At 33.6% G+C, this 18,460-nt stretch overlaps 4 protein-coding genes across 4 annotated transcripts; 1 reads left to right on the top strand and 3 right to left on the bottom strand.

Moving 5' to 3' along the window:
- Positions 1-1,732: 1,732 nt before the first annotated feature.
- LOC123891470 (heat shock cognate 70 kDa protein-like) lies at positions 1,733-3,648 on the top strand. The gene is made up of 2 exons (XM_045941339.1): positions 1,733-2,177; positions 2,290-3,648. Exons 1-2 carry the CDS (start codon positions 1,958-1,960, stop codon positions 3,594-3,596), a joined length of 1,527 nt encoding a protein of 508 aa, XP_045797295.1. The 5' UTR covers positions 1,733-1,957; the 3' UTR covers positions 3,597-3,648.
- Positions 3,649-4,681: 1,033 nt separating this feature from the next.
- On the bottom strand, positions 4,682-5,029 carry LOC123892091 (uncharacterized acetyltransferase At3g50280-like). The gene has a single exon (XM_045941937.1). The coding sequence runs from the start codon at positions 5,027-5,029 to the stop codon at positions 4,682-4,684; it is 348 nt and encodes a 115-aa protein (XP_045797893.1).
- A 2,568-nt stretch (positions 5,030-7,597) lies between these two features.
- On the bottom strand, positions 7,598-9,658 carry LOC123891466 (heat shock cognate 70 kDa protein-like). The gene is made up of 2 exons (XM_045941336.1): positions 9,439-9,658; positions 7,598-9,237 (listed from the first exon to the last, which is right to left on the bottom strand). Exons 1-2 carry the CDS (start codon positions 9,656-9,658, stop codon positions 7,598-7,600), a joined length of 1,860 nt encoding a protein of 619 aa, XP_045797292.1.
- Positions 9,659-11,852: 2,194 nt separating this feature from the next.
- On the bottom strand, positions 11,853-17,691 carry LOC123892090 (heat shock 70 kDa protein 18-like). The gene is made up of 6 exons (XM_045941936.1): positions 17,472-17,691; positions 15,500-17,125; positions 14,323-14,523; positions 13,367-13,578; positions 13,289-13,318; positions 11,853-12,349 (listed from the first exon to the last, which is right to left on the bottom strand). The coding sequence occupies exons 1-6, from the start codon at positions 17,689-17,691 to the stop codon at positions 11,867-11,869; spliced, it is 2,772 nt and encodes a 923-aa protein (XP_045797892.1). The 3' UTR covers positions 11,853-11,866.
- Between the last annotated feature and the right edge of the window lie 769 nt (positions 17,692-18,460).

Here is an 18,460-nt window from a genome sequence, read left to right as displayed (position 1 = left end):
TACAAGGAGTCAGTTCAACCCTTCGTCGAACCAGACTCTGATACCGCTGCTGGGTCACGCGAGGGGGCATCCGGGGGATCATCCACATCTGTATCCTTGTTCATTGTGAATTATCTTGGCTATGTTGTCTGTCTTTGCCATACAGCAACACGGGAGTTGTTCGTGTCAAGTTCGATTCCAATTGCAGGTCCATATATTTTCTGAACATTTTCTCGTTCAAATGAATGAGTACTGTTCTAGAAAGTGATTTACTACTACTATTATAAATTTGGAAAATAAAAAATAGTTGATTGTGACTAGCTAGGTTATTCTTTATTTGATGAAAATGTTACCAAAAATGAATTAAAGAAACTTGATGTATTCGGTTAAAGATTGTATCAAATACGTTCACTTTTGTTGACTAACTTTTGCTTATATTAAAAGTCGATATTTAAAAAATAGATAAATCTATCAATATATTGTATATTTGTCTTTAGAAAAATATAGTCAATGTATGTTATGTGAATAGAGGTGGGAATAGGCTAGGCCGAGCTAGGCTTTGCCAAGCCTGAGCCTGGCCTGTCAAAAAATCGAAGGTCTGAGCCTGGCCTGTGGCCTATCATAGGCTTAAATTCTAGGCCTGAGCCTAGCCTTTTGAAAGTCTGATGTGGTCTGTTAGCCTGTTTAAAAGCTTATTTCATATGAACATATTTAAATAAATAATTATATTTATTTTGAAATATACTTATGAACTAATAAAATAATGTTCCATTTGATATTTTAGAGAATTTGACTATATATGTCATCATATTTCAATTCTAGTTTATAATAATACATTTATATATGTTAAAAACTAATGTAGATTAATAAACTTAAATTACTTAAAAAGTTAATAGATTTATAATTTAATCAAAGTATAAATTTTAATATATAAATAATAATCGTAATAAAAATATTATTCATGTTAACTTAAATAGGCCGGCCTAGTAGGCCTCAAAGGCTTTTTTAATGGCCTGCGGCCTGACCTTTTTAGCTAAATAGGCTTATAAAAAAGTATTGGCCTGCTCTATTTAAAGAAATAGGCTGGCCTGGCCTGAGCCTATGTAGGCTAGGCCTTAAGGCCATGTAGGCCGGCCTGACCTGTTCCCACCTCTAATGTGAATACAGTGCATATAATCAAATTGTGACATTTATTTTGAGACCGAGTGAGTCAAAAATTTCATTTGTTATATAGGTCACGTGTAAGGGTCAGGGATTCTCTTCAATTCTTTTATAACTCCACTTCTCAAAAATTGCGCCCAATGTAATTAAATCTAAGACGCAATTTTTTCTTATATATATTTGGCACAAAAGAGACTAATTCAATTTCAAACAGTTTTAGAGAAGGGTGTACATGTAGTACAACTTAGAAGTCAAAAGGTTTTACATAAAACGGATACTATATACTCTCTCCGTTCCAATTTAATTGACACAGTAGTTTACTATTGTGCACTATTTACATATATTGTTTTGACCTTACTTTTCTACTAATAAACAAAAATAAATATTAACATATAAGATGTTTGATTCGTCTCAATGAGTATTGTCAAAATATCATATTTTTATAATTTTTACTATTATACAATTAAAAATATTATTCGTCAAAGTTATATATCGACATGCTTGAAACAATCAACTGTGTCAATAAAATTTGGACGGTGAGAGTATCAAGAGTTTATGGGGATAATGAAAAGTCATGCTGGGATATAAATAAGTTCAATTTATGGTTTCAAGATACATGCATCATGCATGCACACAATTACTATAAGTAAGTCTTTAAGACTGATTAATGTAGTGACACTCAGATAATTTTCATTTTCCACATTTATAAATTAGAATACCCAAAATATGCAATAACTATTCGCATATATCTCTTTCTCTTTTAAACTCTGCTTTTCCGGTCATATAACTAGAACAGTTTCATTCAAACATAAAGGGAATGGCCAGAAATAATGAGGGACCTGTGATTGGAATTGACCTTGGCACAACCTACTCACGAGTCGCTGTATGGCAGGAGCAAAACAATAGCGCAGTGATTATCCGCGACGAACAAGGCAACATAACCATCCCTTCGTTTGTTGCTTTCACTAATTCTCAAAAGTTGGTTGGTGATGCTGCTAAAGATCAGGTTGCCTCTAACCCATCCAACACCATCTTTGGTAATTTTATCTTTTTTGTTTTTGAATATTACACATAACTGACCGATAAAGAGATCGAAATATTTTGTTCTTGGAATAGTAATCATCATCACCAACATTTTTTATTTTGCAGATGCAAAGAAGTTGATTGGAAGGAAATATAGTGATCCCATAATTCAGAACAATCTAAGGTTATGGCCTTTCAAGGTCATTTCTAGTACAAATGACAAACCTATGATTGTTGTTAAGTACAAAGGTAAGGAAAAACACCTTTTTCCTGAAGAAATATTATCTATAATAATCAAAAAGATGCTAGAGATGGCAGAGAAATTTTTAGAGTCACATGTCAAAACTGTAGTGATCACTGTGCCTGCTTATTTTGACAACTCTCAGCGGGTAGCCATGAAAGATGCTGGTCTCATTGCTGGCCTAAATGTAATGCAGATAATTAACGAACCAATTGCTGCAGCTCTTACATATGGTCTACATACGAGGGCCAATTGTGTTGAAAATAAAAATATTTTTATTTGTGATATCGGTGGTGGAACTTTCGGTGTGTCTCTCATCACACTCAAGGGTGACAAGTATGAAATAAAGGCAACGGCCGAGACACAATTTGGAGGAGAGGATTTTAGTGATAGAATGGTGAACCATTTTGTGAAGGAGTTCAAAAGGAGGCATGGAATTGAGATTAGTGGAAATTCGAGTGCCCTTAGGAGGTTGAGAATTGAGTGTGAGAGGGCAAAAAGGACACTTTCTTATCGCTATGAGGTCATAATTAAAGTTGATGCTATATGTCATGATATTTACTTTGATCGCTCGATCACTCGGGCTAAGTTTGAGCAACTCAACATGGACCTCTTTGAAAAGTTTATGAATATCGTTGAGAGTTGTCTTACTAATGCTAAAATAGGCACGAGTAGTGTAGATGATGTCGTACTTGTTGGTGGCTCGTCAAAGATTCCCAAAATTCAGAATCTTCTAGAAGACTTTTTTAAAAAAGGGGTGAAACTGTTTGATCCTGATGAGGCTAAGGCTGCTGCATATGGTGCAGCAATCCAAGCTGCTTTGTTAAGGGGAGGCCTTAAGAATGTTCCAATGAATGTGCATCAATATCTTACCCGGATGTCTCTTGCAGGGGAACCAATACATGGAAAAATAGAGAAAAATAAAAAAGTAAATGTTACAATTGAAGATAACAAATCCAGTGTTACGATTGATTTTCAAGAGGGTTCTGGAATAACGATTAATATTCCTGGTTCATCTAATATCTCACTTCCTGATCCTGCTTTTGAATTTCCTATTAATGTCTGCTTTGCTGCAGATTCCGATGGTATGTTAAATGTCTCTGCTGAGGTACAAACCGTTTCCAAAGATATCATAATAACCAATGAAAATGTAAGGCTGGAGTTACGAAACCAACATAAAAACCTTTCTTAGTTCTATGCTTCCAACACTACTGCAATCATGAAGGGTGAATGTTTGCTTGATGGCAAATGTGGGACTCAGTATTGCAAGGCAATAGTGGCTCCACAAAGAGTGTGGGATGCTCTTCTCTTGTTTTTTTTTTTTTTTACGTGGGACTTATGTTTATCTATATCTTACTTGAATATTATTTTTTTCATTAATATTCTTTTTATTTGTAACGTATCGAATATTATATTTAAATGTACCACAAACTCAAACGGCAAACCGATTATGCAAACCTTCCTAATACCTAATTCTTTAAAAATTGCAAACTCAATGTTTGAATTCATATCATGTACCAGATCGAATTGCGAATCATGTGACTATGATCAAGCTTTGTCATAACTAATATATAACATACGCTACGCCTACATGGCCATACATTCAACAAAACTTAAACCAACTTATCATAAGTGATGAAGAAAAAACTTCAAGTCTTCAACAGTTGTTTTAAGTGCAAAATATCTAGTCATCAGGGAACAAAACAAACTTCACCTCCATCCTTTGTCTATAGTTCCTTAATAACATAAAATAAAATGATTTTTTTTAATGGCAAATAATATTATATAGAATAAACAAAAAGAACAAGAGAAAATTCAGAATAAAAAGGGGTATCGAAAGTACACCTCGCCAACACCTAACAATCTCTAAAAACCATACACAGCCCTACAAGAAGGCAAACCAAAAGTTAAACACTTCTAACTCGCCATCAAAAGAAGATCCAAGGACCCCTCAGAAAGAAAGGCAAGGATCATCCACCGAAGGACAAACACAAGAGGCCTCCAATCAACCAGAACATCACGAAGACCCAACTCAACACTCCAGCAAACTATATTGGTTCTAGCAAAAAATAGGGTGCACACTCCCTCGTAAAAGGAGTGGGGCAGCCATAATTTTTTCTTGAGATTTATTTTTAAGATGAAAGATTCACCCTATCAATTAGACACTCAGCAGGAAAAGTTTCTTTCGAAAAGAAAAGATCATTACGAGAGTTCCATATAGTATACACAATAGTTTGCCAAATTAACATTCACTGCAATCTAACATTAAAAGCCACATTAGTTGGACACGACACCCATAAACTCAGGATCATTTTCCATTGCTTCCAAAATCTCATAAGGAAGACAAACTTCAAAGTCGATACTACCTTCTTCTGAACCAGGGAACACAGTAATTTCTCCATTTCTTTTATTTGAATCCCCACTTCGAACTGTCAAAGGTTTTCCCCATCCAAAATCACATTCATAAACATTGAACCGCGGAGAACTACTTACTACCAATGAATTACTATTGGCCACACTACCAAGCCTAATAAAACTTGGTGTCTTCAACCAAGACTTATAGTGATTCTTCAACTTCTCATTTGTGTGTGAGACAATCATCTTGTTCATCTTCCAAGCACCCATTCCTAACAGGGGCGGATCCAGTGCATGGTGAGGGTGTGCACCTGCACACCCTGAAATTTGAAAATTTCCACCGGTACCCCTATTTTTTTCTAATTTTGACCACCCTGAATATTTTATTTTGCACCTTGACCCCTTGACAGTTGACACCCAAAGTCTGAAACTCCACTCTCACAATACAATTTCACACTTCTCTCTACACTTCTCTCTAAACTAATATTCTCTCATCTCATGTCAAAACTATTGACACAAACCACTGAAAATCTGATCTGAAGATTCTGAACCGGTGGCGGCGGCGGCGGCGACCACTCCAGCCACCACCACTGTCCATGACCGCACGAGATCTCCTCCTCAGTCTCCTATCTCTGTGCGATTTTTCAGTGCAATTTCTCCATTTTTCTCTGCGATTTTGTTGTGTGAATTTCTCAGATTTTTGTGCGATTTCTCTCCTTATTCATCACCACAACCCTTCCTCACGAAGATTCAGACAACATTAGCAAGGTAATTGATCTTGATTTTAGGGTTTTGTTAATTTTGTTAATTTAGGGTTTTTTGAAAATTATGAATGAATTGAGATTTTAGTATTGGAATTTTGTTAATTTCTCTCCCTAGCGATCTTTTCTTTAGAAGCTTGAATCTTTGTTTTGAGAGTGGATAATTTGGAATCTTTGTTAATTATCCAAAGAGTGCCCCGGGGCACTATTTAGCATTTGCCTAATTTTTTTCTGAGGAATCTTAAAAGATAAAAAAAATAATTTAAAAATGTTATATTAATTAATATATAGATATATATACGTATTTGGGTGAAATTTTATTGCTTGTTTCAACTTGATCTAGTGATTATAGTGTTAAAGCAACCAATGGGACATGTGATCGATCCCATGAGTTGCTGTTTTTGCATTTTAAAATGACTAGTTTCAAGACGTAATGAACAAAATATCAATAATATTTACATTTTTATGTCTCAATATATTTTCGCACACAATAGCTGAGAAACTACAGTCATAATCTTAAACTTTTCACTCATGTCAGCAAATTAATGTTATTTTTTTCTTATTAAGCATATAAACATGATGAACAAACAAAGTCAATTAATTTCTTGATGTTTTCTAGCTCTAGTACGGTTTTATCCACATATCAACTTAAAAAACAGATTATTTGATCAACAGAAGCACCAAAAATGATTAACTATAGAACACCAGAACATGAAAGCGATCTTGATAAGGGAACAAGGTTTTCAAAGATTGTACAAAATCTAAGACAGAAAACAGAAAGAATCTAACTATTATGTTGAAAGAAAACATTATCATAAACTAGCCGGTCTTTGCCAGAAGGTGTTCAAAGATTTAGTACAAAAATTTGGAGTACAAAGATTTTGGACAGAATGTGTAACTTATTATGATTAGGAACTATCTCAATCTGTGTCATTAAAAATATTTCTAAAACTATAAATTGCATACGATTGTTCTTTATGTGTCTGCAATTAAACAAACATGATATAATTTATCTCTTATAATGTTGTGTCAAATAGTCTAATGGCCAAAATTCCATTCATTATAATAAGAGGAGTGCTAGCAACACACTCTTTAACAAACACACTCCAACACACTCTCTATGGGATTTAATATTCGAACTCCAGCTCCTAAACATTACAATGTCCCCTTTTAAATACATTATTTTCACATGAACTTTGTACGGAATATATATATAGTGGAAATGGTAGATTTGAGTGTCTTGTAAAAAAAAGGTAGATTTGAGTGAATAGGTTGGTTAATTAAGCGTTAAAGTAGTCTTGATCGAATTGACAAGTTTAATATTGGTGTAACACTTGAATAACGTAACACCGCTCAATAACTTTAATCCACACAATTTTCAAAGGTGGAGATAATTACAAAGCAGATCTTTTTAAATGCCAACAAATATAGACATTAGACAAATGCCATTTTAAACATCAAAATGCTTATAGAAAAAAGAGAGGGAGACAATGTACAATTTTCTTATAGTAATTTAAAATTTGCACAGGTCCAAATCAATGAAATAAACTCTTCACCGTGAATGTTTCCGTGCAATTCAATGAGTATATATTCTAATGAATTGAATCATATAGCAAATCAGTAAATTTTCTTTTGAATGTGAAATGTAAAATTATACCAAATACAAATATATTTCTCGCAATTTAACATTTTTATGTCTCAATATATTTTCGCACACAATAGCTGAGAAACTACAGTCATAATCTTAAACTTTTCGCTCATGTCAGCAAGTAACTAAAATTCCAAAACTATAAGAGACCAAATTAATGTTATTTTTTTCTTATTAAGCATATAAACATGATGAACAAAGTTAATTAATTTCTTGATGTTTTCTAGCTCTAGTACGGTTTTATCCACATATATCAACCTAAAAAACAGATTATCTGATCAACATAAGCACCAAAAATGATTAACTATAGAACACCAGAACATGAAAGCGATCTTGATAAGGGAACAAGGTTTTCAAAGATTGTACTAAATCTAAGACAGAAAACAGAAAGAATTTAACTATTATGTTGAAAGAAAACATTATCATAAACTAGCCGGTCTTTGCCAGAAGGTGTTTCAACATGCTCTCCAACTCCTTCAGATTATCCTCAAGAACATCTATTTCTTTCTGATGATTATTTTCATCAAGAACATTCATGGCCACATTAATTGCATTGTTGATCTTCTCACTTTCTTGAGGAGAAAGGATTGGATTAACATCCTTCTTCTTTAAAGCATTCTTCATTTCGTAAACACAAGAATCTAATGCATTCATTACCTTGGACTTCCTTAAAAATTTCATATCTTCCGCATGGTATATCTCAGCTTCTTTAATCATTTTCTTAATTTCTAATGTTGACAACCTTTCTTTTTCATTGGTTATGGTTATCTTGTTTGTACTACCTGAAGATATTTCCTTAGCAGAAACAGTTAGGATACCATTTTCATCAATGGCAAAGCAAACATCCAACGGCTGGCCACGAGGAGCACCTGGAAGGCAAGAAACGGTGAACGAACCAAGCAGATTGTTGTCTGCGGCTCTTGCTCTCTCACCTTCATAAACGTTAATTGAGACATCGATAAGGTTATCTTTAGAAGTACCATATTTTCGGGTCTTCTTGACAGGCACAGAAGTGTTCCTAGGAATCACCACACTCATGACACGACCAACATCTGCTTCGATACCAAGTGACAATGGGGTAACATCTCGCAGCACCAAGTTTGGGGCATTCTTAAATCCCTCACTCAAAATTGCAGCCTGAACAGCTGCACCGTAAGCAACAGCTTCATCCGGATTGATACCCTTGCAAAGATCCTTCCCCTTGAAAAAGTCTAGCAATAGTTCCATCACTTTTGGAATCCTTGACGAGCCACCCACAAGAACAACATCATCAATATCACTTTTGTATATCTTTGAATCACCAAGACAACTCTTAACAATTGTCATACATTTCTTAAATAGGTCGATATTAATTTCTTCAAACTTGGCACGAGTAATTGATGAAAAGAAGTCAATTCCTTGAAATAAAGAATCTACTTCAACTGTGGTTACAAAAGCAAAAGAGAGTATCCTTTTTGCTCTTTCGCAAGCAGTTCTCAACCTCCTTAAAGATTTTGGGTTACCACTAATATCGAGTTTATTCTTCTTTTTGAACTCCTCTACAAAGTAGGCCACCATTCTGTTATCAAAGTCTTCTCCCCCAAGGTGAGTGTTTCCACCCGTGGCTTTCACTTCAAAGTCATCTCCGTTGATAGTAAGGATAGACACATCAAAAGTACCACCGCCAAGGTCAAAGACAAAAATATTTCGTTTACCATTATAGTCACTTCTCTTATCAAGACCATATGCAATAGCTGCAGCAGTAGGTTCATTGATTATCCGAATCACATTAAGGCCAGCAATAGAACCAGCATCTACAGTGGCTTTTCGCTGAGAATCATTGAAGTAAGCTGGCACAGTAACAACGGCATTCTTGACGGGAGACTGCAGATATGCCTCTGCAACTTCTCGCATCTTTGTAAGGATCATAGATGATATTTCCTCTGCACGAAATTTCTTTTCTTGACCGGCATACTTAAGGGTAATCACGGGTTTGTCATTAATTCCGGAAATAACCTTGAATGGCCACAACCTTATATCCTTTTGAACAATAGGATCACTAAACTTCCTACCAATTAACCTCTTAACATCTGAAAATAAAAATATTAATAGTAGATTCTCATCAACCATTTGCTCATCAACCATGGTTTTAAATAAAGATTTGCTACAACCATGTTATGGATTTTATGTCATTGCAATAACAACTATCTAGAGAATACATGAACTATTAGAAACCGTAAATTCATAACGATAACACTAAATACATGAAGTATTAGAGAATAGAAATTTACCAAATACCGTGTTTGTTGGGTTGGAGGAAGTTTGATTCTTAGCAGCATCACCAATCAACCTTTGATCATCATTGAAAGCAACAACAGAAGGTGTGGTTCTGTTTCCTTGATCGTTGTGAATAATTTCTGCTCTATTTTGATGATCAAGCCACACAGCAACACATGAATAAGTTGTTCCAAGGTCTATTCCAACAGCACGTCCTTCATATTTTTTTGCCATTAGATTTCAAGTGAAAAAATCAAGTTAAGATTAGGAAGAAGCAGAACGTTTAGGTTTTGTTGATGTATTCAAAAACCCTATAAAAGAGATATAATTTATAGGGAAAAAATTATATCATGCCAACAAATTCGGTGTGTTTGTTTGGCTTTAGTTCGACTCACGGTCCACACCAAGAAATAGTGTTTACTTCTTAGCCAAGAAAAATATCCTTGCCATTAAAAAAAAAACACCTAATCTGGTTTTTTTTCAATACAGTATCCGGCTAAATGGATCCCTAATTTGGATCGGGGGTCGGTCTTTGCACCAAGTGATTTCAGCCCTCTCCCGATCAAAGTTGCGGTGGATCGAACCGTGATTCTCCCTATCAAATTTAACGTTTATTTGTACATCAGTTCATTAAACTAATAGGGAAATGGATTTCCTGCTGTTACATCAGGACGCTGTAACAGCTAAGGACCGTTCGATCTGAATCAGTGGCTGAGATTTAATAGAGAAAGATTAATCACAGACGTTCGATCAAAATTCAGTGGCTGTGATTTAAAACAGTGGGAAACTGTGTTAATATCAACAGCAGCAAATCTGGGTCCAAACTAATAGGTAAGTCAGTATTTTTATTATAAAAAAATAGGTAAATCACTATTTTTTGAACGAAATCTTTTGTCAATCAATTAAAAAAATATAACAACTAAATATTATTTATCAAAACCATAAAAAATATATATAAATTTTGATATTTTGTGTGAATTTTTATTACTTTTTCTTAATGTATTGGATTTTTATTACTTTCTTATTATTAAAATCAGCGAGTCAGGTTCCGCGTCCGCCTGTGTCTAATTTTTTACCAAAAAAACAAGTTATGTCTTATGTTATGGTGAGTTTGTTATGGTGAGTTCGTTAATAAAAGATTTTTGCTGCTACAAAAAAAGTGTTTTTTTTAAATAAAAAAAAATGTGTCTTATGTTATGGTGAATTTGTTAATAAAAGATTTTTCTTGCTACTAAAAAAAATATTATTGGTATTAGAATACTACCGAGATCTAGAGGACGTTTGTTATAACTTATTTTAGGAAAAAATCACTTATTTTATAAAAATAATTACTTTTCAATGTTTATAGATTTTTAAAATAATCAGAATCTAAAAATAATCAAAAAACAGCTAAAAATAAGATGCTGCTAAGAGTAGCTTCTCAAATAGTAATAGTTTTTTTTTAGAGGAGAGAGAAAACAAATATTAAGAGGTGAAACTTATTTTGTAATAAAAAAATCACTTTTACATCTTGTGTCCAAACAAACTAAAAATTATTTTAGTGATTCTTACTATAATAAACAAACACAAAACAAATTCTACTTTTCTATAAAATTTCCAAAATCTAATCTCTAAATTATTAATTTTTTTTTACGAATAATCTCTAAATTATTTGACATCAAAATCACTATTTTTTTAATCTTTGTTTATCAAAATAAAATAAAAACTATTTTTTTAATCCGTATCAAAACCACTCTCAACTAAGAAATTGGTTAAGTCCTCACTTTACCGAGATCTATATCCGAGCTAGTGTGGGAAACCAACAAATTGTGTAGAGAAATTATTAAAACTTTTTTTTTTTGTTATAAAGAGGGCTTAAAGCCCATTAAAACGTTTTTTTATTGATAACTGTTCTTTGTTTTGTTTTGCAGACCTTTTATTTTGGTTCATGGACGGAACTTTTTCATTGATAAAATTCTTTAATTAGAATGCACTTTATTCGCATTAAAAGTAGAACCCTAATCACTTTATTCGCCTTAAAAGTAGAATCCTAATTAGAATGCACTTTATTCGCCTTACAAGTACTAATTATACACACATCTTAAAGAATTGCTTAATACAATGTTATAATTTCATTTTATTTTTTTCAAGTAGCCTACTAGCTAGAATTCAGAACCAATTTATGAAGCAAGCAGGTAAATATATAAACATATAATTAGAAGTCTTTCAAGAAAGGTTGGCTTCATAAATAATAATGAAAAAAACTAGTAAATTAAATGAAATGAAAAAACAAGCATAGAGGTGAATGCCATCTAATTAATGGACACTTTAATTCAAAAATCTAATGAAGTACATAACAATAATAAAGAAAACTCTTACAAAAGCAAGACTACAACATCAATGATCAAAAGAAAACGAAGAAAAAAATGTTTATTTGCTAAACTGAAGAACCAAAAAAGATTATTAACTGTGGAGAACAAGATCCTCCAAGCTGTTAATAAGAGATCTTAAAAAAGAAAATTTGGGCTTCTCAATGCCTGCCTTAACTTTAAGGTGTTTCAACATTTTCTCTAGTTCCTTCAGTTGATACTTATGAACACCTATTTCTTTCTCTTTGTTATTCATATGAAGCAAGTTTGTCGCCACAATGATTGCATTGATAATCTTTTCACTTTCTTTATGGGAGAGCTGTAAACTAACCTCCTTCATCTTTAAAATCTTATTCATATTGTAAACACAAGCTTCCAATTCATTACTTACCTTGGCCATCCTTAAAAATTTCTTGTCTTCGACGCGGTATCTTTTAGCATCTTCAATAATTTTTTTAATTTCGCATGTTGACAATCTTTGTTTTTCATTTGTTATGGTGATCTCGTTTGTATTTCCTGTAGATATTTCCTTGGCAGAAACGGTTAAGATGCCATATTCATTGATAGAAAAGCTTACCTCCAAGGGTGTGCCACGAGGAGCATCCGGAGTAAGGGTAGAGAGGATAAACGAACCAAGCTTATTGTTTTCTTCTGCTCTTGCTCTCTCGCCCTCAAAAACAGTAAATGAGACTTGGCGTTGGTTATCTTGACGGGTAACATATTTTTTTGTCTTTTTGACAGGTATGGCAGTGTTCCTTGGAATAACCACGCTCATGATACGATCCAAATCAGATAAGACACCAAGAGCCAATGGGGTAACATCTTGCAGCACCAAGTTCGGAACATTCTTAAAGCCTTTGCTCAATATAGCAGCCTGAACCGCAGCGCCATATGCAACAGCCTCATCTGGGTTGATACTCTTGCACAAATCCTTCCTCCTGAAAAAGTCTCGCATTAGATCTTGCACTTTGGGAATCCTAGAGGAGCCACCCACAAGAACAACATCATTGATATCACTAATGTCTAACTTTGAATCAGTAACACAATTCTCAACAGTTTTCGTGCACTCATTAAAAAGGTCCATATTAATTTCCTCGAACTTGGCACGAGTGATTGACGAAGAGAAGTCAATTCCTTGAAATAAAGAATCTACCTCGACAGTCGTGACAAAAGCAAAAGAGAGTGTCCTTTTTGCCTTCTCGCAAGCATTTCTCAACCTGTTTAAGGATTTTCGGTTCTCACTAATGTCCACTTTATTCTTCTTTTTGAACTCTTCTACAAAGTATTTCACCATTCGGTTAACAAAGTCTTCTCCCCCTAGGTGTGTGTTTCCGGCAGTGGCTTTTACTTCAAACACATCACCCTTGATTGTAAGAATAGACACATCAAAAGTACCACCACCAAGGTCAAAGACAAAAATATTTCGTTTAACATCACAGTAACTTTTCTTGTCAAAACCATATGCAATAGCTGCAGCAGTGGGTTCATTGATTATCTGAACGACGTTAAGTCCAGCAATGGCACCAGCATCTATGGTGGCTTTTCGCTGCGAATCATTGAAGTATGCAGGTACAGTAACAACAGCATTCTTCACAGGTGTCATTAGATATGTCTCTGCAACTTTTCGCATCGTTGTAAGGACCATAGATGATATTTCCTCAGCACAAAATTGTTTCTCTTGACCCTTGTACTTCACAGTAATCATGGGTTTGTCATTCACATCAGCAGTGACCTTAAATGGCCACAACATTATGTCTTTCTGAACAACCGAATCACTAAACTTTCTACCAATTAACCTCTTAGCATCTGGAAAAAAAAAATTAATAGTAACTTTTCCTCATTCATTTGTTTATATAAAATAACAAAAACATTGTTAGTAGTTGAGGTAGTAGTGATAGTTTAGAAATTAGTTTGATATTGTAGAAGACTTTGATTGATAGTTGAAGGATAGTAACAAGTAGTGTGAAAGCTAATATTGAAGTATTCAGTAACATGGAACAAGAGCTAACACATTAGTAGTAGGAGGAGAGTAGTGGTAGCATGGTGAAGCCTTATTGTTATTGTCATTGCATTTCAAAGGCTTCAATACAATTGTACATAGTTTACCTATTTATAGGTATGAGTGGTATATTCTAGATACTACATTCTAGAATTTTCATGACATTTTCTTAATACATATATGGTATTGATCTATTCTATGATCAACTTCTAAAGTGTTCTAGTTCTAGAAAATTCTAGCATGTGCACCAATGCTAAGTTATTCTATAAACTACTAATGTATTCTAGAAATATCTAGAAATGTGCATCATATTTCAACAAACATAATAATCAGGATTTTGAATAAAGTTTAGTGACCACAACATCAGAGTATAAAATTTTATGTTGTAATCACATTGCATTTGCCATTTACACGGCAACAATTGCATTTGACCGAATATCAAGAATCGTGACACAACTGGTTTAGAGTAGTTTTTCTTGAATATCAAAATCAATTTTTAAATATTGAATATCAAAATCAATTTTCTATTAAGTTTACAAATAAAAATTTACCAAAGACGGAGTTTTCAGGGTTGGTCGTCGATTGATTCTTAGCAGCATCACCAATCAGCTTTTGATCATCAGTGAAAGCAACAACAGAAGGTGTTGTTTTGTTTCCTTGATCATTGTGAATAATCTCAACTCTGTTTTTTTCCTCCAGCCACACAGCAACACATGAATATGTCGTTCCAAGGTCTATTCCTACGGCACGTCCTTTGCATTTTTTCACCATGATGTTTCGATTAAACAAAAAGTTGGAAATAAAAACTCAAGTCTTAATGTGATTGTAAGAGAAGAATACTCAAGTATATATATATATATATATATATATATATATATATATATATATATATATATATATATATATATATATATATATATATATATATATAATTATATTTGCCATTCAAAAAAAAAAAAAGAGTACTCGAGTAGTGTAAGAGTGAGAGTGTGCATGATTTTGAATAAGTCATGCCAAGAAATAGGGATTACTTGTCAGCCAAACTATAGCTATTGCTTTTGTTTTTTGAATTCTTCTCCAATAGGATTTCTTGAATAGGTCACACCAAGAAATAGGGATTACACTTTAGATCTATTTTTTGTTCTAAATAAGTTGGATTACAGACCAATTAAAACGCCAAAAAAACAGGTGAAGACCACATCACTTGTTCATGTGAAGTTATATATCATGAACCTTGTAAGTTCACTCTAAGAATAAAATACACTTATTTTTATTTTTTAAAAATGAAAAAAGTTGGGGTGAGTGGATCATACTCTAGTAATTAGTACATAGATTGACTATAAAATCGGCCAAATTGGTTCGAGTCGGTTCAATGTGATAGTTTAAATGGATACTAATGGATACTAATGGTTTGCAAAATTGTAAAACCGGTGATCAAAAACAGAATTTCTATTGGATGTACATGTGTAAAACTTAAATCACAAAGATTATTAGATAATACTCCAACACAAAGATAATTTGAGTAGCATGTTCCAACACATCATAAAATTTAATAATATTAGATAATAATAATTATAATCAACCTAAAGAGATGTGTTGATCTGCAAAACAGGAAACAGAAACCACTTTGAGTAACTAGAACTAATAATTATAATCAACCTAAAGGTTTGCATTCACTAATTTCGAAAGCAAGACATGACTTCAAATCTTAAAGAAAAATAAAATTATTAGTCTTGGCTATAAGGGGTTTCAACATGCTCTGCAACTCATTCAGATGACCCTCAATAACATCTATTTCTTCCTGTAGGTTATTCTTATCAAGCAAATTCATAGCGAAAGTAATTGCATTGTTGATCTTCTCTATTTCTTGAGGGGCGAGAATAAGATTAACATCCTTCTCCTGTAAAGCAGTCTTCATATTGTATACACAAGAATCCAATGCACTCATTACCTTGGCCTTCTTTAAAAATTTCATGTCTTCCACATGGTATGTCTCAGCTTCTTCAATCTTTCTTTTAATATCAAATCTTGACAACCTTTCTTTGTCATTTGTTATGGTGATCTCATTCATATTTCCAGTAGATATTTCCTTAGCATAAACCGTCATGATGCCATTTTCATTGATAGAAAAGCATACCTCCAACGGGGTGCCACGGGGAGCATTTGGAAGACAAGAAAGAACAAATGAACCTAGCAGATTATTGTCGGGAGCTCGTGCTCTCTCTCCCTCATAAACATTAATAATGGGATTGCGATAAGCATCAAATTTAGAATATCTTTGTGTCTTCTTGACAGGTATGGAACTGTTTCTAGGAATCACCACACTCATGACATCTTGTTGGATACCAATTCCAAGTGACAGTGGGGTAACATCTTGTAGCACCAAATTAGGTACATTCTTAAAGCCTTCACTCAAAATAGCCGCATGAACAGCTGCACCATAAGCAACAGCTTCATCTGGGTTGATACGCATGAACAACTCCTTCCCCTTGAAAAATTCTAGCAATAGATCTTGCACTTTTGGAATCCTAGATGAGCCACCCACAAGAACAACATCATCAATATCACTCTTGCATATCTTTGAATCCCTAAGACAACTATCAACAATTGTCATACAGTCATTGAAAAAGTCCATATTAATTTCCTCAAATTTAGCACGAGTGATTGATGAAGAAAAGTCGATTCCCATACATAAAGAATCCACCTCCACAGTGGTGGCAAAAGCAAAAGAGAGTGTCCTTTTTGCCCTCTCGCAAGCAGTTCTCAACCTCCGTAATGATTTTGGGTTCCCACTAATGTCCACATTATTCTTCTTCTTTTTGAACTCCTCTACAAAGTAGTTCACCATTCTGTTATCAAAGTCCTCTCCCCCAAGGTGAGTGTTTCCAGCTGTGGCTTTTACTTCAAAGACATCGCCCTTAATAGTGAGAATAGATACATCAAAAGTACCACCACCAAGATCAAAGACAAAAATATTTCGTTTACCATCAATTCTCTTGTCAAGGCCATATGCAATAGCTGCCGCAGTAGGTTCATTGATTATCCGGATGACATTAAGGCCAGCAATAGAACCAGCATCTATGGTGGCTTTTCGCTGAGAATCATTGAAATAAGCAGGAACAGTAACAACAGCATTTTTTACAGGAGACCCTATATATGCCTCGGCAACCTCTTTCATCTTTTTCAGAATCATAGATGATATTTCCTCAGCACAAAATTGCTTCTCTTGACCCTTGTACTTAACTGTAATCACAGGTTTGTCATTCACACCCGCAATGACCTTGAATGGCCACAACTTTATGTCATTTTGAACAATAGAATCACTATACCTCCTACCAATTAACCTCTTAGCATCTGGAGAAAAACATTAAAAGTTAATTCTCATCATTCATCTCTCTAGCTTATTTAGAAAATGAATAAAAATCAGTTTTAAATATAGGCTCGCATCTACAACATCAAAGTTTTTCATGTTATCTTAATACATCGCCATAATGATTGACACAAATGCATTAGACTGTGATTCTTATAAAAATATCTAAAATGTGACACAACTACTACATTTGAGTATGTTAAGAAGTCTCAACTCCAAGAGGGTAGTTTCTAATAATTTGCATCGTAATAAACAAAAACACAGAATAAAAGAAGTAGAGAACTAATAACAAACAGACCCTAAATACATGAAGTAGAAATAGAAGTTTACCAAAAACAGTGTTTTGTGCGTTGGTGGCAGCCTGATTCTTAGCAGCATCACCGATCAATCTTTGATCATGAGTGAAAGCAACAACAGAAGGTGTTGTTCTGTTGCCTTGATCATTGTGAATAATCTCTACTCTATTGTGTTCATCAAGCCACACAGCAACACATGAATAAGTTGTTCCAAGATCAATTCCCACAGCACATCCCTCATATTTTTTTGCCATGATCTTTCAAGTTTTAACTAACTAAGCAAAAGATTATGAGAAGAATACTCGAGCGTGATTTTTGATTTCTTACAAATATTGAAGTCTACTACAACAAGAAATAGAGTTTATTTTGAGGCTCGCATCGGGACTATAAAAAAAACTTTATTTTGATCAATAAAAGTAATTATAACTAACAACTACCAATGCCAATAACAATTCTACATTTCTACCAATAAACGGTTCGTTTTCCTATAGACCAATTGTATCATTTAATGTTTTCATTTCCCTCTTTCATTAAACGGTTCGTTTTCCTCGGCTTGATTTTATATCAATGAATAAAAATATAGTATCGAAAATTATATCAATGAAATTACACTCTCTGTCTCATTTTATAAGACTCATTTTCACTAAATGCACTATTTATATATTTTGTTTTGAGCGTATTTTTCTAAAAGTATATAAATGTAAATAGGTTTAAATATGAAAATGGTCCCTGCAATTATGTCTTGTTTTGATTTTAGCCCCTATAAAAATAAAAGTTTGATTTTAGTCGCTGCAAAATCTCAAAACTTATAAAAAGGTCTCTGAGCTAAATATTTTGCTGACATATCAAATTTCTGATGATTTGCCGGATACTGTGTGGACTTTGTTTTTGCTGACGTGGATATTTTAATTAACCTTTCCGTTTAATGTTTTAATTTTCGCATTAAAATTAAATTTTCCTTTTTCATATAAAAACAAAATTAATTAAATCTGCTTAAAATAGAAAGGGAAAAATCAAAACTTA

Source organism: Trifolium pratense, linkage group LG6 (genome assembly GCF_020283565.1).
Source record: "Trifolium pratense cultivar HEN17-A07 linkage group LG6, ARS_RC_1.1, whole genome shotgun sequence".
Lineage (NCBI taxonomy): Eukaryota > Viridiplantae > Streptophyta > Magnoliopsida > Fabales > Fabaceae > Trifolium > Trifolium pratense.
Note: the sequence above shows the minus strand (reverse complement) of the source record. Positions and strands in the feature narration are given on the sequence as shown.